The sequence below is a fragment of the Hyperolius riggenbachi genome, chromosome 5 (assembly GCF_040937935.1).
Source record: "Hyperolius riggenbachi isolate aHypRig1 chromosome 5, aHypRig1.pri, whole genome shotgun sequence".
Classification (NCBI taxonomy): Eukaryota; Metazoa; Chordata; class Amphibia; order Anura; family Hyperoliidae; genus Hyperolius; species Hyperolius riggenbachi.
The window spans coordinates 132559381-132584904 of NC_090650.1; the positions used below are offsets into that span (position 1 = coordinate 132559381).

Genomic DNA, 25524 nt, shown 5'->3' on the forward strand with positions numbered 1-25524 from the left:
TTGGTTGCAGTGTGGTACTATGCGGCAGGTTCCATAAAGATAACGCACAGCATGCAGTGCATTTATAGGGTACCGTGTGGATCTACAGTGGCAGCTAGTATTCAGCTATTAAAGTACCATTATCATGAAAATCTTAAAAAAAAATAAAATCTGTATAACAGGAATATTTTTTCCAGAGTAAAATACACTATTATTATTATTCATTATTGGGTTGTATCTAGTGCCGACATAGAACATGTATAATATAATAATAATAATAACATATAATAGGCATAGAACGCTGGACAATAAATAAAGTTACAGACAATAATAGAGGTGACAGACAACACAATACAGGTAATAAGCAGTAAGACACCAAATGCCAGATCTGGAGTGCTAGTCCCAGTAATTCAAGTTTACGCCATGCTGTGGGTAGGATGGACAATCAGGTAAAATATACAAGGAGGGAGGGCCCTGCAAAAGCTTACAATCTAAAGGACATTACTTTTCTCCATGGTGCTGTAACTTACAGTAGGCAGAAAAAAAAATCTGACAAATCTGACAGGTTTAGGACTAGACCATCTCCTTTTGGGGGATTCTCAGTATTTTCTTTATTCTTCATAGAAACAATTTACACAATTGGCTTTTTGTTATAGCCAATAGCTTGGGGTCAACAACATTAGGAAGGAAGGACAATTGCTACCAAAAACAGCATTGACACTGGCGCCAAATCAACTTTTGTGTCTCTTAGGACGTTGTATATTTTTGTTAATCGCTGTATAGTGATTAAATGTCACTGTTACTTACTATATATTATGGTATCTACTATTTCTATATCTTGTACTATTGTCTGTAATTTTATGTGCACTATTGTCTGTATATTTGTGATGGTATGCTGTATAGCACCAAGGAAGATAATAGCACTATATTACTCAATAATGATATCCCATTGATCCACTTTCACTCAGATCTTAACACTCTCAGGTACTGCAAAATAATGTTTGATGCTACCTCTACTCAGTCTCTAATCCGCTCCAATGCCATAGAGACAAGGCCTTAATTTTATATCCAGACCTAGTAACCTGCTGACAGCATAATTCAGAGATAAACCACAAGAGAGAGATTTCCTTGTTGAAGCCTACTGCTAAGTATGGCCTCTAAACACCCTAATAACTAGCAGGTCTGCACTTACATTGATCCAAATCTCATTTCATAACAGGCTTTGCTGAGTTACATCATGCCCCTACAGGCATTTCATCCATGCAATATGAGAAAACTCTAACAGGGAAACATAAGTACATATTAGACTGATTTTTTTTTCTTAGCCCTTTGTTATTGACTCAGGGAATTGAGTTCAGGGTGGCTGTGTCATTATAGATTTTCACCAGCTGTGAAGCAAAGTCCTTCATTTGCAAGCTGAGGTAGAAAAAGTCACATAGCAGTTCTTGAGGTTATGAGCTTGATATGAGTTGGCTAGAGGCCAGAAGCTTTGTCCAGCACGCATAGACTTTCTGGAGAGTCAACTACAGCAGTATCATCATTAGCATCTGCCACAGTGTGCCTAATGCCAAGAACTTACCCGCTAGCTATAGCATTAAAATATATGAAAGGGCTGGTATGGCATATTAAATAGCAAGTATGTACCATGTATATAAAATGTTGTTGGCTTTAGTTGGTTGGTGGAAAATGCCAGACAGAGAATGCTCAGTATTGATACTTATAGAAAGCCTGGGGTATTTTATTTTCCCCATCCTAAAAGCACAAGATAAGGGAGAGACAGTGGTAAGTGAGACAGTGGTAACTTGCACATGTATAGTTAGTCGCTCTTTCACAAAAGAATTTCTACAGTCATAAATAGGAAAAAAAATCACAACAACAAATCTAAAACAGAATCACAGAAAAATAAGAGAATCAAAGTGTTGCAGTAGTTCAAAGTCCAGATCTAAATCTGACTGAAATGCTGTATTGAGATATTATAATGGATGAAGATTTTAAAGTAATAAGGGCAAAAAAGCCCTTAAAGGGGAACTTCAGCCTAAACAAACATACTGTCATCAAGTTACATTAGTTATGTTAATTATAATAGATAGGTAATATAATCTCTTACCAACCCTGTTTTGAAAGAACAGGCAAATGTTTGTGATTCATGGGGGCTGCCATCTTTGTCATGGGGGCAGCCATCTTTTTGGTTGAAAGGAGGTGGCAGGGAGCAGGAGACACATTTCCAACTGTCCTGTGTCCTGATAACCCCTCCCAGCTGCACATACTAGGCTTCAAATGTCAAATTCAAAATGTAAAAAAAAATAAAAAATGCACCTAAACAGCAGAACGAGAACAGCAACATCAGAAATCCCATCATGCTTTGCACAGCATCAGGGGAAAAAAGCCCGGGCAGTTTTCTTCTGTGCAGCTAAAAATGAGGCTTGTATAAGAGAAACAAAGTTCTGATGCTGTGAAACTGTTAAAGAAACACCAAGCCTTTTCAGTGCTGCTGAGTCGATTTTTAGTCCGGAGGTTCACTTTAATGTAAAGCTCTGTGTCAGCAGGTGCCCTCCTCCATTGGCAAGACCGAAGTGTTTTGAAGCTACAATATACAACAATGCCCCTATTCCACCAGTGAATATGTTTAGAAAAGAGAGTAGAGGAAAAGTGTAAACATGTTATGTAACCTTTCAGTAGTCCTTAAAATCGTATACTTGCACAAGTCTTCAGGCGGAAGATGGCATCTTAGGCTAAGGCTATCCTTGCACCTGTTTGCTAAATAAATAAGCAGTAAGAAGACATCTGCATGTTTACCACAGTGTCAGTACATCTGTATTGGGTTTATTATAATATTCTATTTTATCTAAAAAGAAATCTGCTCAACTTTGTTAAAGCACCAAAACTTAAAAAAAATATATTTTTAATTCAAATTTACGGTACTTTGCATGCGTCTGTTTTGCTCATCTTGGCCACCTGCCACGGTATCATATTAACCAACCAGCATGTGTCGTATTGATTAAGTAGAAATGCTGTCTTTGGCTTCCGGGAGCATGAAGGTCATAGCAGAAAACCTCAGTTTCATTCATATTCTGTTGAAACACTGTGGCAAATAAAACTCTTCTTCTGGCGTTTCTAGTCTCTGACAGTGACCAAAGTTGAATGAAACGGATCCCTAAATAGTTGATGGAAAAGCTGTGAAAGCCATCCCTTTCATTCATTTAAAGTACATCAAAAAAGACATGTGACATTATGAGACAGACATGTGTAGGTACAGTGCTAAATGGCTATGCTACGTTCCGTTTTTTCCTTCTTTCTCTGCCTAAAAGAAATAAAGATTAGGTATGCGCCGGGTCGGGTCCGGGTCGGGACCAGGTTGGACCACAGCATAACACTCACTGATAAGGAATTACAGCCATAAACACTTTCTTTGTATGGCTTTTTAGTAGAAGGAGGATAGATACAATTGTTTATCTCATCAGTTTATTTTCACCTCGTATGCCCTTTAAGCAGTAAAGAGACTATGAAGCCTTACACAACAATAACAAAACAAATGGTAGCATCTTGATTTTGGTACAAATCATTCTGAGTTGGCCAAGTGCAAAAGACGTTATACCCGTACCAGTCAAATTTACTCCCTGTGGAAAATCAGATGTGACATAATGTGCACAGCTTTCGCTTTTTGGAGGCAAGGCTATTAATCAACACTCTTTGAAACTAATTATCTTTACAGGATGTCAGGATGTTGATAAAACTTTTGTGAAATGCTGTATTGCATTCTTTTTCCTTTTGTTCTGTTTGACAATGGTGATTTGAACTCAAGTCATCACACTTCTAAATTTCATAACAGTATATACAGTGCAAGGTTACTAACAGGTCTACAGCTGCGAACGTATATGTATGTCGCCGGTGAGTTGGGTGCAGGGTGAGCTGAATGACGGCTTACCCTGCTGCCACTCACATTCTGGTGACGTTAAATACAATTTCTCCTCCGAGTCATAGCAACTCGGAGGGGAAAGTAATTTGGGGTCTGGTGATGGCTGGAACCCCAAATTACCTGTGCACAGGCCGCGGACTATAGCATTGCTGCTATAGCACTCAGGTGCTACGCAGCTGGCCCACGGCGATGAAACCACTTGCTTCACTACAGCTGCCTATAAAACAGTTATATAAATCAGGAATCACACTGACACAAGTAATACTTATAATTAGCACTAATAACATACAGTATATTTTTCAGAAAGTAATAAATTAAATGTTGGCTTTAGTTGGGCTTTAACTATCGTTAATTTATTGTAAAGGGTAGAAAACATGCATTTCATTTTCACTTTCTTGAAAAGAACAGGCAGAACAAAATTAGTAAATTGCACTAATCAGTTTTCGCCATCGTTTTGCGACTCCCTTGTGATTGTTATACAAGTCCCACTAAGCTTGAATACAAATTAAGCAAGAAACATTCTTATACCTTGTAAGTGATATAGCCTAAAAGATTGTTCGGATCTATTGCACTAGAGACATAGCATTGCATTAGACTAATTTAAACCAATACTTTGCAGGCAGTTTACCTGGTGATTCATTTTTCATTCTCTATTTTCTAGTGACAAAATGTTTCCTGCCTTTGGTTTTGGTGCCAGAATACCTCCAGATTTCAAGGTAAGCAAATCCAAATGACTAAATATGTGTCATATGTGTTGTTTTTAAATAGATATTTGGAAAAGAGTATGCTACAGATTAAGCAGCTAATCTGGGAGTTGATTAATTATTAATTGTGGCTATAGTGGCACCCAGTGGGTAATATCAGAATCGGGCAGCACAGATATCAGCAGAGATGAGTTTAGCAGGAAATGCAATGCTGATATTGCTGGATATTCCAGCGTGTTTGTGTGCGTGTGTGTAGGGGGGGGGTCGATTAGGGTTAGGCATTAATGCATAAGTAAAATGTCATCCAAAGCAATCATGAAAAATAATTTGGGTAACATCTATCCATGGTTGGCATGCAACTTAAAAACCGAGGAGATAGTGAGTCAATTGCCAGCAGATGCAGAAGGAACTTGAAGGAAGGAAGGAACTTGATGCTAATGCAAGTCTGACCAGAACGAGGGGGCAGATGTGGTAGGGATGGTATCTGTAAGGGCCTGAGTCCACTGACACCGTTGTACACAGTTGTGTCTGCTTTTCAGCATCTGTAACATTGATGTGTTTCTGAAAAGCAGACACAACTGCGCACAACTGCGTTAGTGGGCTCAGCCCCTAAACTGGTAGAAGTATGAAAGAGACGGGGTATGGAGAGTTTTGTTAGTGGAGAGTTTTGGAAGTGTGAACCAGACTGTCTGGGTAATTGGCAGCCTATGGAGGGATAGGCACAGCATCAGTGGACAGAGATGAGATGGATTACATCTGCAACTGAATTTGGAATACATTGGAGTGATTATTATTAAGTATTTAAATAGTGCAAACATCTTTACAGAGTACTGTATATACTTGCGTATAAGCCTAATTTTTCAGCACAAAAAAATGTGCTGAAAAGTTACACCTCGGCTTATATGTGAGTCAGTGAAGCAGAACAGATGGTAAAGCTTGCTGGTAAACAGATGGTTACTGGCAGGTTTTATTACTGGCTCCCTGCTGTGTCCGTGCCCCTAGAGTTGAGCTGAAAATTTCGTAATTTCGCATTACTAAAATTACGCATGCGAAATTTTCGATTACGATGCGAAATTACAGTAGCGTAATTGCCATTAAAATCGTAATTGAAAATACCGTAAGCGTAATTTTCAACGCGTAATTTCGCGTTTCGTTCATGCCGTAATTTTGCATTAAACGCTACCGTAATTTCGCGTTAAACCGTAACGCTCCGTATAATATAAAAAAGCCGCCGACTTTAAGGGTTAATAGCAAAGCCCCCTTAAATGCTAAGAGCCTCAAATTTGGAGAATATATTAAGGAGATCAGGAGGAATAAGAGGAAAATTTTTTTTTCAAAAAGACCTTATAGTTTTTGAGAAAATCGATGTTAAAGTTTCAAAGGAAAAATGTAAACATTTAAAAACCCGCCGACTTTAACGGTTAATAGCAAAGCCTGCTTAAAGTTTAGGAACACCAAATTCCCAGGGTATATTAAGGGGATCAGTGGGAATAAGAGGAAACATTTTTTTTTCAAAAAGACCTTATAGTTTTTGAGAAAATCGATTTTTAAGTTTCAAGGGCGAAAATGTCTTTTAAATGCGGAAAATGTCATTTTTTTTGCACAGGTAACAATAGTGTATTATTTTCATAGATTCCCCCAAGTGGGAAGAGTTTTACTTACTTCGTTCTGAGTGTGGGAAATATATAAAAAAAACGACGTGGGGTCCCCCCTCCCAGACCTCTTTAACCCCTTGTCCCCCATGCAGGCTGGGATAGCCAGAATGCGGAGCACCGGCCGCGTGGGGCTCCGCACCCTGACTATACCAGCCCGCATGGTCCATGGATTGGGGGTCTCGGAAGGGGAGGGGCAGCCAAGCTTTCCCCTCCCCCTCCGAGCCCTTGTCCAATCCAAGGACAAGGGGCTCTTCTCCACCTCCGATGGGCGGTGGAGGTGGAGGCCGCGATTTCCTGGGGGGGGGGTGTTCATTCTGGAATCTGGGAGTCCCCTTTAAAAAGGGGTCCCCCAGATGCCCACCCCCCCTCCCAGGAGAAATGAGTATAGAGGTACTTGTACCCCTTACCCATTTCCTTTAAGAGTTAAAAGTAAATAAACACACAAACACTTAGAAAAAGTATTTTAATTGAACAAAAAACATAACCACGAAAAAAGTCCTTTAATATTCTTAATTAACCATTAATACTTACCTGTCCCTTTAAATAAATGGTCCCTCGAAATAGCCTCGGAAATGTTCTATCAGTTACAATGTAACAAAGTTATTACAATGTAACAACTTTGTTACATTGTAACTACGCCGCACCCGACGTCACTCGCCGCCGCCGCATACGCGTCTGCGCTGCACGGACCCGACAGAGCTCTGAGCTATATAGCTCAGAGCTCTGAGAAGCATCTTTGTATTTTGGCTCCAAGGAGCCCCATTGGTCCTTAGCAGACCAATGGGGTTCCTTCAAATCAGAAGGAACCCCATTGGTCTGCTAAGGACCAATGGGGCTCCTTGGAGCCCAAATACAAAGATGCTTAGAGAGCTCTGAGCTATATAGCTCAGAACTCTGTCGGGTCCGTGCAGGACGCTAAGTCCCCGCCGGCTCCGCTGCCCTCCCCGCCTCTCCCACATGTCACCCACATGTCACCTACATGTGTGACAGATGTGGGCGGGGTGGACAGCGGGGGCCAGCGGGGACTTAGCATCCTGCACGGACGCGTATGCGGCGGCTGAGCGGCGAGTGACGTCGGGTGCGGCGTAGTTACAATGTAACAAAGTTGTTACATTGTAATAACTTTGTTACATTGTAACTGATAGAACATTTCCGAGGATATTGCGTGGGATCATTTATTTAAAGGGACAGGTAAGTATTAATGGTTAATTAAGAATATTAAAGGACTTTTTTCGTGGTTATGTTTTTTGTTCAATTAAAATACTTTTTCTAAGTGTTTGTGTGTTTATTTACTTTTAACTCTTAAAGGAAATGGGTAAGGGGTACAAGTACCTCTATACTCATTTCTCCTGGGAGGGGGGGTGGGCATCTGGGGGACCCCTTTTTAAAGGGGACTCCCAGATTCCACCATGAACCCCCCCCCCCCCCAGGAAATCGCGGCCTCCACCTCCACCGCCCATCGGAGGTGGAGAAGAGCCCCTTGTCCTTGGATTGGACAAGGGCTCGAAGGGGGAGGGGAAAGCTTGGCTGCCCCTCCCCTTCCGAGACCCCCCAATCCATGGACCATGCGGGCTGGTATAGTCAGGGTGCGGAGCCCCACGCGGCCGGTGCTCCGCATTCTGGCTATCCCAGCCTGCATGGGGGACAAGGGGTTAAAGAGGTCTGGGAGGGGGGACCCCACGTCGTTTTTTTTTATATTTCCCACACTCAGAACGAAGTAAGTAAAACTCTTCCCACTTGGGGGAATCTATGAAAACAATACACTATTGTTACCTGTGCAAAAAAACCTGACATTTTCCGCATTTAAAAGACATTTTCGCCCTTGAAACTTAAAAATCGATTTTCTCAAAAACTATAAGGTCTTTTTGAAAAAAATGTTTTTCCTCTTATTCCCACTGATCCCCTTAATTTACCCTGGGAATTTGGTGTTCCTAAACTTTAAGCAGGCTTTGCTATTAAGTGTTAAAGTCGGCGGGTTTTTAAATGTTTACATTTTTCCTTTGAAACTTTAACATCGATTTTCTCAAAAACTATAAGGTCTTTTTGAAAAAAAATTTTTTCCTCTTATTCCTTCTGATCTCCTTAATATATTCTCCAAATTTGAGGCTCTTAGCATTTAAGGGGGCTTTGCTATTAACCCTTAAAGTCGGCGGCTACCTAACATTGATCCATGCGTCAACTTTTCCGCTTCGGGAGCATGGCCATACGCATTAATTTCGTAATACCCGTTGCAATGCGAAAATTACGCGAAAATTGCGCTTACGCGAAATTTCGCGAAATCCTTCTTCATTACGATTATGTACTTACGGGCATAAACGTAATTACACTAATTACGCGAAATCGTAATTACACCATTACGCTCATCTCTACGTGCCCCCCCATCCACTGCAACATGGTGTGTGCTGCCCAGGACTACCTGTGTCCCCTGGCTTGTGGAGCAGAGCGTGCACGCAATGTGTCAGCAGTGCAATGATTGGAGATTCTTCCTGTGTGGCAATCGCTTTGTCTCATATATATGACGCCATCTAGTGGGGCCTTCAGACACAGCTGTATCATCCTTGGGGTACATCTGGCTATGGGGATGGATGCTGACTTGTACTGGGGGCACATCTGGCTACTGTGGAGGGGGCTTTTATGCGAGTCAATCACCTTTTCCTGGTTTCTGAGGGAAAAGTGGGTACCTCGGCTTATACGCGGGTCGGCTTATATGCGACTATATCCGGTATATATAGTCTTATCGCTAACTGTCCTTTAGACGAGCTCACAATCTAATCTCTACCATAGTCTTATGTCCATTATAGTCTAGGGACAATTCAGGAGTAAGCAAATAAACGTATCTTTATGTTTTGGGGATGCGGGAGAAAACTGTATAGCTCAAAGGAAAACCACACAGACACAGGGAGAACATACAAATTCTGTGCAGATAGTGCCCTGGTTGGGATTCACTGCTAGAAGAGAGTGCTATCCAGTATGCCATCATGCTGCCCACGGTGATTCTACTATGTAATGCAAGTAGTAGCAAAAACCCTAGACGGGACTCAAATAAACCAAAGATGAATCAGTATTATTAAAAATATAACATTTGTTAAAATGCAGCATAAAAAAAATCAGATATAGTGAAGGATAGAAAAAGGAACTGGCTACATGTCCCCTTACTTGACCTATTTTCTACCACAAAAGGTGCCTTTATCCTAGTGATACTCTGTCTTATGAAGACCTAGGTCACATACTAATACAGTATTTGTTCATCATAAATTATTGCTGGATAAAGAAATATGATGTCCAAATATAGATGTAAGTAAATCAATACTGTATTGATCACAAGTGAAAATCCAACTTGATAAATGCACTGTTACAGTACTACAGTTACTCTATAAAAAGCAACTTGTGCAGGTTCCTTTGCAGCAATATATTTGCAATTAGCCCAGAAAGTAGTGACATGAAATTGTATTGTAGGACATAGCATCAGCACAAAAGCAGTACAACAACACTATTGCAAACCAATATGATCTATAGCACTGATTCCACTAGTTAAAAGACAGTCCTGTGGTCTTGTGTGATTGCTTGGATTCAGAAATCGCACATATTTCAGTTAGGTACATCTGAGACCATATGCTGCCAAAAGTATTTGGCCAGGGGCGTAGCAATAGCCATAGCAGCCATAGGACCTGCTATGGGGCCCTGGAGCATGGGGGGCCCAGGGGGTACTTTAACCATTTCTGCCGCCCGGACGTGAAGCTCATAATGCTATAATCTGTGAAGCTCATAATGCTATAATCTGTGACCATTTGTAAATCCAACTGGAGAATCCCGCTCCCATTTCGGTTGAGTTATCTGCCCCTAGGTGGTCTCTCTCCAGAACACAGACCCCTGCATGGAGGGAGATTGCAAGAAAAAAAAACTCCCAACAATGAAAGAAAACTAACTAACCTCAAACATAATCATATTTAACATTGCTCCACACATGTTTGTGTTGTTCATACTATTCACACTACAAATCCTTTAATTAATATATATATAGCCAGAGTGTAAGAGTTTCGCATCTCAACCACCCCTTGTAGGAAGAACACTAGTAATTAGGGTCCATTATACGGGAAGATTCATAATATATTTACAATCAGAAGTACCTAGTGACTGGAAAGTGGTTGTTGTGGCATTACTCTTCCAGTTTCAGTATGAGGTGTCTGGCAGCCGCAAAAATGTGGAAGCTAACTTGCCTGTACTGCAGATCAATAGTATCCATTCTGATATTGACCAAGTCCAGGGTGGACATTAAAGAAAATGATTTGTGCATAAGTGATGCAATTTTCATTTGAACCTCTTGCCAGAAATGAAGTAAGGCAGCAGGCAGGGCAGTTCCATACAATATGAGTCAGAGGGGGGATATGTTCCTAAGATGGGGATGTCATGACTTAAAGTAATTCATACAATGATGTGAGTCTTGAAAGAGCTCAAAGCCAAATCCTTCTCTCAACCCTGTCTTGCAATGGCATCCTTTCTGGACTTCCTGAGACCAGACTTTAACCCCTGTTATAAATAGAGCTGCCAGGCTCATTCTCTTCTCCCACTGCTCCTCTTCAGCTGCCCCTCATTGCAGGTTCCTCATTGGCTCCCTGCCCCCCTCAGATTTAAATGTAAATTGCTCTGCCTGGCATACAAATCCATTCACATGCCTCCCTTTCGTACATCTTGGATGTTGCCCATTGATACTTCCCAACCTGCTCTCTACGCTCCTTCAACACTCTATGGATGCCCACCCCTTGCATCGCTTGCTAACTCGCAAGGCTCCAGGACTTCTCCAGAGCAGCACCTTCCCTATTGAACTCCCCCCATCAGCCACACTCCAACTTCACCTCATTCAAGCAGGTCTTAAATACCTTTATGTTCACTTTTGCTCATCAGCCATCTTCATGGCTCTACCCCCCCCCCCCCTCCCCTTTCCTTGGACTAACTCTCTATGTCAAAATCCAATTAAAATCAAGGAAGATGACTATGGAAAAATAGCCTATTAAAATTTCACAATGACTGGTAACTTTGGTAAGGCCGGTTTCAGTGGACTAGTAGGGAGCAGAAGCAGGGCTGTGTAGTTGGAGTCAGGGAGTCGGAACAATTTTTGGGTACCTGGAGTCAGAGTCAGTGGTTTTATAAACTGAGGAGTCAGTGTCGGATGATTTTTGCACCGACTACACAGCCCTGGGAAGAAACCAGAAACAGAGGGGACAAACAATGAGTTAGAGAAATAGTTCTGAATCGATATGCCATTTAAGTAGTTTGAAGGTGAAGGGCTGAAATGCTAAAATTTCCTCTACTTCATTTCTCAAAAAAAGGGAAAATACTGATTTTTTGATCTCACTCAGGATATTCACAATCTTGTGATCAAGTTTGAATTTGGCTTTGTAGTCTATTACAGAAAAATTGTATACTGTAACTATAACAGAAAAAGACAATAATATTATTCTATCCAGCCATCAAAAAGAGACTTAGAAATCTATTACAGGATCAGATTAGTTACACTTCTTAGTGAGTTCTTCTTTATAATTTATATTGAAGCAATTGGCCATATTAACGACTAAAAGTATTTATACTCAAAATGTTGCCTCTTGCGTATTAATACTGGGATAAAGATGACTCTCTTTTGCTTCTCAGCAAGTGTGGCGGTATGAAGCCGAGAGAGATGCTCTGCAGCTTAAGCTCCCCACTAATGATACAATCTTGTATGTGCAATTCTACCAAATGGAGATGGGTAAATTGAATGAATATACTTTGAATGGATACTTAAAGTGGACCTAAACTCTTGCACAGCAGACAAGAAAAACATATATACTGTAGTTGCAGGTAAATTTGCCCTGTTTGTGTTTACAGAGAACAGCCTGTCTAATTCTCCCCCAAGTAATCAGCAAGTGTAAATCAGGGCTGTCAACTGTGTCTAAACTGTGCTGCAATGTGCTGAGGTTCTGTGCGAATATACAGTATAAACACTAGAAGTTAACTCTTTCTGTACTTCCAGGATATCAGGAAGTGAACACTACATGATCTCTGTAGGCGTTGTATACGTTGTAACAAAGACATTTTTTTCTTTAAAGGTTATTATGCTGCTGTTTATCTTTAAGAGCAGAGAGGAAGTTCTGAGTTTAGGTCCACTGTAAGCTAGTCTATCATATTACATAAATGTGGTAAGATTCAAGGTTGCATCATTAGTGGGCACCTTTAGCAAGATATATTTAGGAAAGCTAATTTCTGCCTCCAGTCAGTTTTAGCACAGATAGCGCTTGTTTCCCATTGGTTGCAAGGAGAACTATAAAATGTCAGCTCACCCTCCCTCTCTCATAATTTCTGCTGAGTCCTCTTTTCGTAGATTTGATGTTTCTGCATTGTTCTATGATACGGGGACTGTTACCGGCTTTACTTCTCTGTGCATGTCCGCACTGTACACTAGAAAATATGTGAAAATAAGTGAATGAGGCTTTTCAGTAAAAAAAAAAACCACTATGTCATTTGAAACCAGAGATCAAACATAGAAACATAGACGTGTTATACATTGTGACCTGTTAACCCCTTCATGTGAATGCAAGATGTAGTATTGGCCCAGTGATGCAGCACCTTGTGGGAAAGGCCATGTTAGGTAGGGCAATGGAAGGCAATGGAAGACTTCACTACAGACTCCTCATTATTAGGGTTACATAGTTACATAGTTATTTTGGTTGAAAAAAGACATACGTCCATCGAGTTCAACCAGTATAAAGTACAACACCAGCCTGCTCCCTCACATATCCCTGTTGATCCAGAGGAAGGCGAAAAAACCCTTACAAGGCATGGTCCAATTAGCCCCTAAAGGGAAAAATTCCTTCCCGACTCCAGATGGCAATCAGATAAAATCCCTGGATCAACATCATTAGGCATTACCTAGTAATTGTAGCCATGGATGTCTTTCAACGCAAGGAAAGCATCTAAGCCCCCTTTAAATGCAGGTATAGAGTTTGCCATAACGACTTCCTGTGGCAATGCATTCCACATCTTAATCACTCTTACTGTAAAGAACCCTTTCCTAAATAAATGGCTAAAACATTTTTCCTCCATGCGCAGATCATGTCCTCTAGTCCTTTGAGAAGGCCTAGGGACAAAAAGCTCATCCGCCAAGGTATTATATTGCCCTGTGATGTATTTATACATGTTAATTAGATCCCCTCTAAGGCGTCTTTTCTCTAGACTAAATAAACCCAGTTTATCTAACCTTTCTCGATAAGTGAGACCTTCCATCCCACGCATCAATTTTGTTGCTCGTCTCTGCACCGTCTCTGGTGTATGTAAATCTCGCACACGCCCAGTAGATGCAGGAAACACCATCATCGCTGTGTGGTGTCTGTGATAAGCTGCTAAGGGCAGAGAAGTGTAGCACTAGTTGTGAAGGGGTGATTATGTCTTTGTTTAACCACTTGAGGACCCTGGGCTTTACCCCCCTTAAGGACCAGACCCTTTTTTTCCATTCAGACCACTGCAGCTTTCACGGTTTATTGCTCGCTCATACAACCTACCACCTAAATGAATTTTGGCTCCTTTTCTTGTCACTAATAAAACTTTCTTTTGGTGCTATTTGATTGCTGCTGCGATTTTTACTTTTTATTAATTCATCAAAAAAGACATGAATTTTGTCAAAAAATTGATTTTTTTAACTTTCTGTGCTGACATTTTTCAAATAAAGTAAAATTTCTGTATACATGCAGCACGAAAAATGTGGACAAACATGTTTTTGATTAAAAAAAACCCATTCAGTCTATATTTATTGGTTTGGGTAAAAGTTATAGCGTTTACAAACTATGGTGCAAAAAGTGAATTTTCCCATTTTGAAGCATCTCTGACTTTTTTGACCACCTGACATGTTTCATGAGGGGCTAGAATTCCAGGATAGTAAAAATACCCCCCAAATGACCCCATTTTGGAAAGAAGACATCCCAAAGTATTCACTGAGAGGCATAGTGAGTTCATAGAAGATATTATTTTTTGTCACAAGTTAGCGGAAAATGACACTTTGTGACAAAAAAAAAAGTTTCCATTTCTTCTAACTTGCGACAAAAAAAAATGAAATCTGCCACAGGCTCACCATGCCCCTCTCTGAATACCTTGAAGTGTCTACTTTCCAAAATGGGGTCATTTGTGGGGTGTGTTTACTGTCCTCGCATTTTGGGGGTGCCTAATTGTAAGCACCCCTGTAAAGCCTAAAGGTGCTCATTGGACTTTGGGCCCCTTAGCGCAGTTAGGCTGCAAAAAAGTGCCACACGTGGTATTGCCGTACTCAGGAGAAGTAGTATAATGTGTTTTGGGATGTATTTTTACACATACCCATGCTGGGTGGGAGAAATCTCTCTGTAAATGAAAATGTTTTGATTTTTTTTTACACAATTGTCCATTTACAGAGATATTTCTCCCACTGAGCATGGGGATGTGTAAAAATACACCCCAAAACACATTATACTACTCCTGAGTACGGCGATACCACATGTGTGGCACTTTTTTGCACCCTAACTGCGCTAAGGGGCCCAAAGTCCAATGAGTACCTTTAGGATTTCACAGGTCATTTTGTGACATTTGGTTTCAAGACTACTCCTCACGGTTTAGGGCCCCTAAAATGCCAGATCAGTATAGGAACCCCACTAATGACCCCATTTTAGAAAGAAGACACCCCAAGGTAGTCTGGGATGGGGTCTGGGGGTGATCTAAAGGTAGGGGGGGATCAGGGGTGATTAGGAGGCAGTTAGGGACCTAATGTAGGTGATAGCGTTGATAGTTAGTGACAGGTGGGGGGGGATGGGGGTTTTAGAGGGGTGCAAGGGTGCTGGCAGGGGTCTGCTGGGGTGATCAGGGGGGGGGGGTCTGAAGGCTGGGGTGGGAGATCAGGGGGGATGTTTAAAAAAAAACAATGTGTGGTGTATTCTCACTTCTGCTTCCTGGTGGTCACTGGTGGTCTCTGGAACAATGAGACCACGAGGCGAGGAGGAAGCATGTATAAGGCACTTTGTTTACCTAACAAAGTGCCTTGTACGCATTGATTGGCGGAGATTTGTATTCCTCCGCCCGCCGGCGCTGCTAAGTGGCCGGCGGACTGGAGGCTAAATCCCCGGCCATCGATCCCCGGCGGAGGATCCCGTCATGGATGACGCGTTCGCTCCGCCCATGCCCGTACAAGGACCGCCGCCTCTGTGCATGCGGCGGGATCCACTTTCCGGCCGCCCCTGTGCAGTGGGCGGTCGTTAAGTGGTTAAGTATTATGGTGCCATGTGAAGTATTGGTGGTGATGGTTTGGAAGCTCTACAGAGAATAGATCAGCAGCAGTGTCAAGACAGAGAGCAGTGTGTGACAGGAAGACAGCATTGAGGAGGTGGGGTGAGCTGGAGGTTACATTCTTCCCATAAGCCACTGCAGTGCCATGGCCTTCTTTCCTACAGGGGGTGTGGCTTAACCTCATTTTTAGCCAACAACAGCAAGTGGGTATATTATGTACAAAAACCTTTTTACAGCCTTTTTAAACCTTTTAACAGCTTTGTATATCCTGACTATATAGAGGTTTACCCTGAATATCCAAGCAAGTACATGGGAATATATATATATAAAATTATCAGCATATTATTGGATGTATGAAGTTAAAGGAGAACTCCTTCAGAGAACCTGCATAATATGTTAATATGTATTCCCAGTTAAATAATGGCTGATGCATGCTTTTTTTTTCTTTCTTTCATTAAGGTTTCCCATGATTTTGCAATAAATTTCAATGAAGACAACCCAGAATGTGCAGGTAATATTATATACAGTGATTTCTGCATAGTAAAAGTTAATTACCTGGTATCGGTAACACAAAGGAACTGAAAACCTGGTCAGCATTTATTAAAGAGAACCAGAGACGAAGCACCCTCATGTATTTTATTACATTTATCAGTGGGAACATGACAGTAAACACCTACCCTGCTTTTAGTTTCATTCTTATCTGCTTAATTAGTCTATTAGCAGCTGTGATAAGAATCCCCTACTGGCTCAGTCTAGGTTTGACCTGGAATCATTATAGCTGAGTCACTCTTCTGTGGAGTCTTTTCAAGTCCAAGCCTGCCACCTCCTGGCATAGACTTCCTGCTTTGCATACTGTGAGCTGTGATGACATGGGAGGGGCTGCTGCTGCTGAGAGAGAATCTCTGAAACAGACAAGTGTGGCTGCAAGCCTGCAATATGATCTGTGTGCTCTGTGTGCTCTCAGCATAGATACTAATGATGACTGCAGTTTCATTCCTATGACAGACACTTTCTACAGGCAGCTGCACATCATATCAAAATGAAAGCACATAGCCTAAATAGCAGCCTACTCTCATATAGCCTAGACAGCACATCCAGAACAACCCATAACCCGGAAGCAGAAGGAATATGAGCCGGCGGCCATATTTGATTTTTCCTGGAGCAATAATGGATAAAAAAAACACTAAAAAAGGCACACCAGAGCGGTGAAATTATCAGGTAGAGCATTTGTTCTTTACAAGCTATCGACTGATATGGTTTTTTTGTGTGAAACGTACATCTCTGGTTCCCTTTAAAATGGTTAGTGGTTGTATGATAGTGGAAAATTATTTTAAACAGTTCTCACTGTACTCTGATATGACTCAGATGAGGGTTGCAACCATTGGCATAACTATGAGTCATAGCAGCTGCTACAGCACCAAAATCCAAGGGCGGCCCTACCAGGCTGCAGTCTTTTTTCATTTCATCTTCCTCAAATGTCCCCCCTACTATCCTTCTACGGGCCATTCACACTTGTTTAGCATTTTCTGCTTTCAATTTACTGCATGCACAAATCTGTGGTTGCAATTTCCCTGGTATTTTTTTGTTTGCGTTTTTGTAATTTTATTTGTTTGTATGTAATTTTTCATTTTGCATGTCATTTTTAAAACTCAACTTTTCTGAATACCCACTGAATTGCATTGAAACATGAATTGCGCATTGCGCACGTAAAAAAGCACATCTGCCCTCTGAATTTTGAAGGCATGCTAACACACAAAACATGGGATGCCATTAAAACCTCTATGGAAATCATGCTTTCAGAGATTAGCAAAATGCTTGTAATTTCTAAAAAGTGTGAATATGAAGGCTGGTGTAAGGATCCGCTCAGCTGGCTGCACAGGCAGACAGCTGTTTGACCATTCCTCCAGTCTGAAGGTTACAGGTCTCTGGAAGAGAGACCTGTTTTTCCATTTCAAGTTTCTGGTCTGTTCTGCTGCTGAGGCATTTGCATACATTCGTTATGCAAATCCCCTACCTGCCTCCTTTGATGACTGGCACTATAAGAGCTTTCTGCTCCCAGAATGCTTTGCTGGTCATTCCTTCAGGGTTTGTATTAAACACTCCTTGAGTGTCAGCCATGCTACTTCTTGTTAAAGTTATCTTAGAGTAATTCTTGGGACTGCACTAGGCAGGTTCCCTAGTGCAGTTAGGATTGCATATCTGTTTTGTTTGTCTGTTGCGATTGTCCTGTCCCAGCGATGGTCGACAGGAAATCGTTCTGATCTTTGTTCTTGGAGTCTAAGCTGGAGCAGCGGTTGCTACCGGCTACCTCATCTATCTGTCGTGTTTGGATCGCACAAGCCTCTAGCGATAGCAGCTGTGGATCCTTCTGATCTTTGTTCTTGGAGTATAGCTGGAGCAGCGGTTGCTACCAGCTATCTCATCTGATCTGTCTTGCCTGGATCGCACTCGCCTTGCGCTAGTGCTGTGGATCCTTCTGTTCTGTCTTCCTGGATCGCACTAGCCTCTAGCGCTAGCGCTGTGGATCCTTCTGATCTGTTTTCTTGTTCCTGAGTTTAGATCGCACTAGCCGCTAGCGTTAGCGGCTGTGGATCTTTCTGATCTGTGTTCCTGCTTGGATCACACTTGCTTTGGCGGAAAAGCGGTGGATCCTGTCTACCTAGTTCCTGTTTCTTGTTTGTCTGTCTTGTCTGATACGGGCGCTTGCTGTAGGCTCGGTGAGGTAACTGTTAAGCAAGTGTTCACGTTCTGTTTCGTGTTTGTCAGTCTTTGGTTAGTTAGGCGTGCTTGTCTCTGTTGTGCGTAACACGCGGAGACCGCGCTGTAAACGCGTTCGCTGTTGCAAATGAGTGCGGTGTTCGCGTTTAGTTATCGTTTGTTATTTTCTTTATCATTCTCATTGTATTATTTTGCTGTGCCTTTGCTCCTCTTGTGTTCTGTTCTAGTCTGTCTTATGTCACTTCTGGCTATCGCCTTTCTCGCGATCGCGTTCCTACTTTTGTTTCTGCTGATGTGTGTTTACCGTCTCAGGGTCGCGACTAGATTGGTGAACACACATTCGTCCTGTCCCTGTGCTCTTTCTCTTTATAGGCTGTTCAGCGCCACATTGTCTTGATCCGTACAATCCCCAACTGGCATCTGTGGCCGTGCAGCGATCGTACTCGTCTGCACTCCACAGAGCCATCTGCCGGTGGGAATTGCCCTCTGCTGGTGCATTGCACCTAGCCTGGGTTCACCCAATTATACGCTTGTGGAAGGTTTTCGCTGTGTCAGTGCTCATTTCGTGCGCTGAGCACGAAAACGATTCCGCAAACGTTACAGCTGGCACCTTTATTTCCTTCTAAACAATGCAAAATATCTGAAGGGCCAGACTTCTGGAAAGGCCTCAGAGGCCTGGGTCTTAGTTAGCTGCATCCCAAGGGGGTGGCTAGACATAGAGAGGCGGCTGTTGTACATGGATAGAACACATGGAATCGGGAGGCTGCACATACCATGTGGGGCACTGATGTACATGGAATGGAAGCAACAAGCTATCCTAGGGGTACTAAAAGTATAAATTCAGCCTTGATTGTCTGGCTGTTCTGCTGATCCTCTGCTTATAATACTTTTTAGCTATGCACCCTGAACAAGCAGATCAGGTGCTCTGACTGAAGTCTGACTGGATTAGCTGCATGCTTGTTTCAGGTGTGTGATTCAGATATTACTGAAGCTAGATCAATCAGCAGGACTGCCAGACAATTGGTATTGTTTAAAGGAACATCAACATGGCAGCCACCATGTGCCTCTCATTTCAGGTTCCCTTTAAAGGGGTTTTGTGGAGACTAATAAAAACAAAAAACTAACACTCACCTGGAGCATCCATCGGCCCCCTGCAGCTGTTGTGTTCTGCGCCGTCCTCCTACGATTCTCCGTTCCCCGCCACCGGTCCGGTCTAATTATGCTTCTAACTAGACGAATACTACTCACTCCCGCGCGCGTCATCAAGAGCTTACTGCGCAGGCGCAGTACGAAGTTTTCTTGTACTGCACCTACGCAGTAAGCTCCTGATGATGGCCACGGCCACGCAGCCGCAGTTTAGTTAGAAGCATAATTAAACTGGGACCGGCGGTGGGGAACGGAGGTTCGTAGGAGGTCGGCGCGGCGGGACATGACAGCTGCAGGGGGCCGATAGAAGCCCCAGGTAAGTGTCAGTTCTTTGTTTTTAATAGCCTCCACAGAACTCCTTTAAAGGGAACCTAAACTGAGAAGGATGCGTATTTTTCCTTTTAAAATAATACCAGGTGCCGGGCTCTCCTGCTGATCCTGTGTCTCTAATAATTTTAGCCACAGCCCCTGAACAAGCATGCAGATCAGGTGCTCTAACTAAAGTCAGACTGGATTAGCTGCATGCTTGTTTCAGCCACTACTGCAAACAAAGAGATCAGCAGGACTGCCAGGCAACTAGTATTGTTTAAAAGGAAACATCCATACTACTATCAGTTTAGGTTCCCATTAAGGACATAGGCCTCAACTCACTAAGCTTTTCTCCTGTCTAACTCTTCTAGAGTTGTTACCATGGTGATAAGGCATGTAGTATTCAGGAAACATTTTACCTCAGGCAAACCTAAAGTTAACTCTTCTGTCTTTAAGTTAACTCTTTAATCCTTAAAATAACTCCAGAGTTAAAGACAGGCTGTTCATTAACTGTGTGTGAAAATATCTACAGAGGAGGTAACTTAACTACAGAGGAGGTAAATTAACTACAGAGGAGGTAACGTAAGGAATGAAGAGATAAGTTAACTCTCTTACTGTGTGGAGGTAAGTTTTCTCTTGCCTTATTATCTCCAGCATGATCTTAGTGAATTGAGGCCATGGTCTCTTACTTTTTTTTTACTAACACCATCTGTAGATACACCTCTAATCAGGGCACCTGATTTCTGTTACTAGACGCAATGATGATGCAGTTACAGTGTACCCTTATTCTCACATTGCTGAAATCAATACTGCTCTGTGAATTTCATCTACACATATAGTACATAGTATGCCAGAATCTTTAGAGCCTAGTCACAATATATTCTCATTTTGCTTGTTGTCACTCTCCAGCAAAACCTGGCAAAAGTAACAAAAGATAGTATTATTTATTTTTCTATATGCACCAAATGTCTAGTGCCTTCTCAATTTTAATTAAATATTGATTAGATTATACTTCCTCCTACCACACAGCAGCTGTAAGAGTAATTACACAATGCTTAGGAAATGATAAGGTCTTTGAGAAACGTGAAATAAATTGGACGTTTCAGAGTGGATGCTGCAATTTTTCAGATGGTGAATGTGATTTTGATAGACTTGCTTAGCAAAATAAGCTACTGTTAAATGTATATTGTAGAAAATCACAGTAGGTGTTCTCCTTACACAGATCAGGGAGTCTCCAGCAATCACAGTTAACCTCCCTGGAGTTCAATGTCCCTGGGGTTTCTGTGCAAAAAGTGGTTCAATTAATTTCAAATAATTTTCAAGCATTTTTGTTTTTTGTGCTTACTTTTTTTTATATTGAATTCAATACAGATTATTGTATTTAATTTAAAAAAAAAGAGTTTGCTGCCAGATGTTGATGTTGCTGTGTGACCCTGGTGTTATGAACACCGATTGCCAGGGAACATGTTATCGCCGAGGGATAAGCAAATCCACCAAGGGACATGGAAGACACTGGGGAAGCTATCAGAGGTACACGACGAGGGATCAGCAAATCAATGGTGAGTATAAGTCGACTCGAGTATAATACCCCTCCCCTCCCCCCCCCCCAGGAACGGATCTAAATCAAGTTGCGCCTGGGGCAAGGTCAGGTTTTGGCGCTTAAACTGCCATTCCCCATCTAAATTTTGCCCCCTTTTTAAGAATTCAACAAACTGCGCCTGGGGCAAGATACCCTCTTGCCCCCCCCCCCCCCCCCCTAGATCCGCTAGGTTAGCCAGAATAAGTTCCCCCAGTATAGTTAGCAGCTATAGGTGCAGCAGTATTGGTTAGCCAGAAATAAGTGTCCCCAGTATAGTTCACAGCTATAGGTGCAAAGTGTAAGTTAGCCAGGAATAAGTATCCCCAGTATAGTTAGGTACATATAGGGGCTCCCCATCCCTACTGTTACTAGCCGCGGCCCGGCAGCATTCCTGATCCCCCCCCCCCCCACTGATCATCAATCCATCCCGCCCGATTTCCCCCCTCTCCTGAGCCCCCAGTGGCGCTGTGAGTATAGCACGGGGAATATTACTTACTGTGCCTCTCTCTAGTGATGGTCGCATATTCTCTTCCATGTCCAGCTTCGGGCTACTGTTTACACTACCAGGGACACGGCTGATGACATCATCAAGTCGCGTCCCCGGCACTGTGAACAGTAGCCTGGTCCTAGGGAAGCTCACAGAAGCAAAAAAAATTGGAGTCGGCGGCGCAGAGCAGATTTAAATCTCCCTCATGGCATGGATGAGCCTGACTCGTGCCTAAAGCTTTCAGCAACTTTTAGCAGGATGAGTCAGGCTTGTCCTTACCACTAAGGAGGTTAAAGTAGCAGGGATAGTTCGATATTTTTTGAAAGTGGACCTTAACTCTTGCACAGGAAAGAAGGAAAACATAGAGAAATGCTCCATGTATGTATTTAGAGAGTTTAGCCTGTCTAATTCATCTCATTTGTGACTAATCACAAATTGTAATTTAATCTCTTAGCTGTGTCAGCTGCCTACCACAGCAGCGAGATAATTGGTAAACACAGGATGTCAACAATATTTCTGCTTCCATGAAAGCAGGAAGATACACTGCAGATTTATTGTAGGACTTGTATCAGCTGTAATAAAGAAATGCGTTTCTTTAAACGTTATTATGCTGTTGCATATCTTTTAGAGCATATAAGTAGTTCTGAGTTCAGGTCCGCTTTAACTCCAGCTAATTTTTCCACCCCATAAGCCATTTTCCTATATGGGGCCTGCAATAGATAATGTAGATTTGGCCCCATCCCCTAACTTTATATAAATACAGAGGAATTATATAACAAGAGCAGAGACATTGCATTACGTTAGTTCCTACTGTAAAGTTGGAGGAAGCTTAGCTGAGTAGGACTGCACTGGATCTGTCATGTAACTAAACACCTGCTTTACAAAATGTTGCTGCATGCAGTACCTCCCAGCAACCCAAGGCACACTTTTAAGTGCAAACATATTTGGCCAAAAGACATGCCGCCATCACACTGCTGGCCACACCTTCATCTCACCTGTATCTAGACATTCATAGCACCTCAAGTCACACTTTATCACAGCTCCAGTCATACTTTAATCATACCTCCAGCTTTTTCATCACAGGTCTAGACAAGCCTTACTCACACCTCTATTCCTGTCTTTATTACTCCTCCAATTATGCCTTTATGACACTTCCTTGACACTTCCAGTCAAAAATCCAGCCATGTCTTCATCACACCTTTAGTCACACCTTCATCACACCTCCAGTCGCACCTTCATCACACCTCCAGTCATGCCTTAATCACACCTCCAGTAAGGTCTTCATGACACCACTAGCCAGAACTTCTTTATACCTCCAGTCTCGCCCTCATCACATCTCCAGTCAGGTTTCATTACATGTCTAGTCACACCTTAATCACACGTCTAGTTATGCCTTCTTTACTCCTCCAGTCACATCATCAACCTCCAGCTACACCTTCATCACACCTCCAGTCAGGCTCTCCTCACACTTCTAGTCAGGCTTTCTTCACACCTCCAGTCACATCTTCATTCACCTTCAGCCACACCTTCATTACGTCTATAGTCAGGAACTCCATTAACAGTTCATGAGAAAAAGACATTTTCATTTTGAAAATACACAAGTGATTACTTCCATCAATGTACCTCTCTATCCAGATTTTGGAGATAAGCAAGGCAATAATGTAGAGACTGAGCCCAAAGTATAGGACACCATAGCCACATTTTAGTAGGTAAATAAATGTATTTATACAGAGCTGTGAATTGGGTTGAAAAGTGGGCAATTAGAAAAATAAAGATCATGGGATAATTTGTTTCCAAAATAGTGACATTTGTGAGTTATTTTATTTATTTACCGTATAACTGGGAAAAGCAGTTAAGAAGGTTTGGCTAGAACAGGTTTGCTTAAATTGACTCTGAAGTTCAGACTTCAAGATTAGTGTCAATATCTGCTCTGGATAGAGGGGAGAAGGGTTTGAAGTACTATAATATATTTGAACTACTATAAGGTTTTTTGTTTTTTTTACTACTCATTAGAATCCTCATTTGGAGATCACGCTTTGTTTTGTTGCCTTCAGGGCATTTCTACAATCAGGCAAACTAAATAAAAAACACCTGGCCCACTAGAAAGGGTGTTGGGTGGCGGGGGTAGTGCTACACTCACAGCTGATAACCAATGCTAGAGGTTGCAGAGAATCAACTGGTCCAGAAGGTGCACTCATCTGTCAGTCCTTGGCTACATGCACTCTGTTCTTCATCCTCACAGGTGCACTTCTCCTAAGTGACCCGGCCCTTGTTATTATGTAATAACATGCCGTATGTCACAGAGAAGATGCAGCCAGCATGGATGAATTTGGGGAGCAAATGGAGCAATGAACTAACAGAAAAGCACACCCAACAGGACAGGTGATACACTATTCTGCCCAAGACATTGCAGGGGCACTGGGGAGCACAGTTAAGTTGAAGGGTGATGGGGGGGGGGCATGACAGCTGGCTCAGGGGCCCTGGTGGGGAATATGGCTGCAACAAGGGGTGCCTGATGCCACTTTTTGGTCAGAGAGGTTAATTTTGCCCAGGAGCCCCATTGTTACTAGAACCAGCCCTGCATGGACCATCACAATGTGAGTCTTCAGCAGGCTGAACAGAAGTCAGGGAGGACTGTCTACTTCATTGAAAAGACATTTACACTGTTACATGAAAAGCTAGAAGAAGCTGTAAAAGTTACGGTTATTCGTAGCACTGAATTTACATCAAAATACAAAAAAAGGCACACCAGTTTACTTGTGGCTGGATTAGAAATGAAAAATGGTTGGCCTCCTTTTTATAGCTGCACCCCACATGAGAATTCTTTCTCTAGATCATTGGAGCCAGGATCTGAAAACCACTTACTCTTTCATGAGTCAAGGATAGGGCAATGATGCCCAGCTGTGGGTTATTCACAGTTCTACAGCATTAAACTACTTATTAACACAGAAGCCAGCCTGGGAAATGGAACTTTATCTCTGCCACTAAATCTTTCTCAGCTTTACGTCAAGAAATGTGGTCTGGATTCTCCATTCCTACCTACACAGGATCCTGTAGCAAAAGAATGACAACATTGTGTAGCCTAATCAGAGGAGGATAAATTGCAGCTGCAGCATAGCATCCTGGATCTCCTTGGGAATATTTCGGAGCCTTGTAGAGTTATAATCAGACTCCCGTTTAACTTAGAACACATGCTTGTCTGTGAGATTTGATGGAGTGATTAAAGATTTCAAAAGCTGGAGAGTGAGGATTCCAGAGGAGGGGTGAGTCTCGTGAGAAATCTTATAGAGAAGAAGTGAGAACAGAAGAAGGTAGTGTACAGAGCAGAAATTGTGGTTGGGGTAGTCACTGGAAACTAGGAGATGTATGGGGAGAGTCAGAGAGAGACTGTGGAGAGCTTTGTACAGTATGTTAGAGTTAAGAGCTTACAGCTGAACCTCTGTTTAATAGGGATGATCAATGAAATGCAAATACATCCGAGTTTATGCAAATTGATGTACATTTTTATACAAGTATATGTAGCTTGAAACTGGACCAGTCAATTTAATCCCGAGTGGGACTTGTTTGGTCCATTTTCAAGCTGCATATATTTGCATAAAATGGTACATAAAGTTGCATAAACTCGGAAGTATTTGCATATCATTGATCATCCCTACTGATTAAAGCCAATGAAGAGCTTGACAGAGAGGAGCAGCATAGGAGGAGCAAAAAGAAAGATAAATGAGTCAGCAGCTGAGTTCTGTATAGATTGGAGG

General features: G+C 42.2%; 1 protein-coding gene across 2 annotated transcripts in view; it reads left to right on the forward strand.

Annotated features, from left to right (window-relative positions):
- Positions 1-25524, forward strand: part of CPNE4 (copine 4) — a 672213-nt gene that overhangs the window by 583139 nt on the left and 63550 nt on the right. For both annotated transcript variants that reach the window (XM_068236266.1, XM_068236267.1), the window contains exons 12-13: positions 4557-4611; positions 15990-16041. In XM_068236266.1, coding sequence (XP_068092367.1) covers positions 4557-4611; positions 15990-16041 — 107 coding nt within the window. The remainder of the gene's footprint in view (positions 1-4556; positions 4612-15989; positions 16042-25524) is intronic.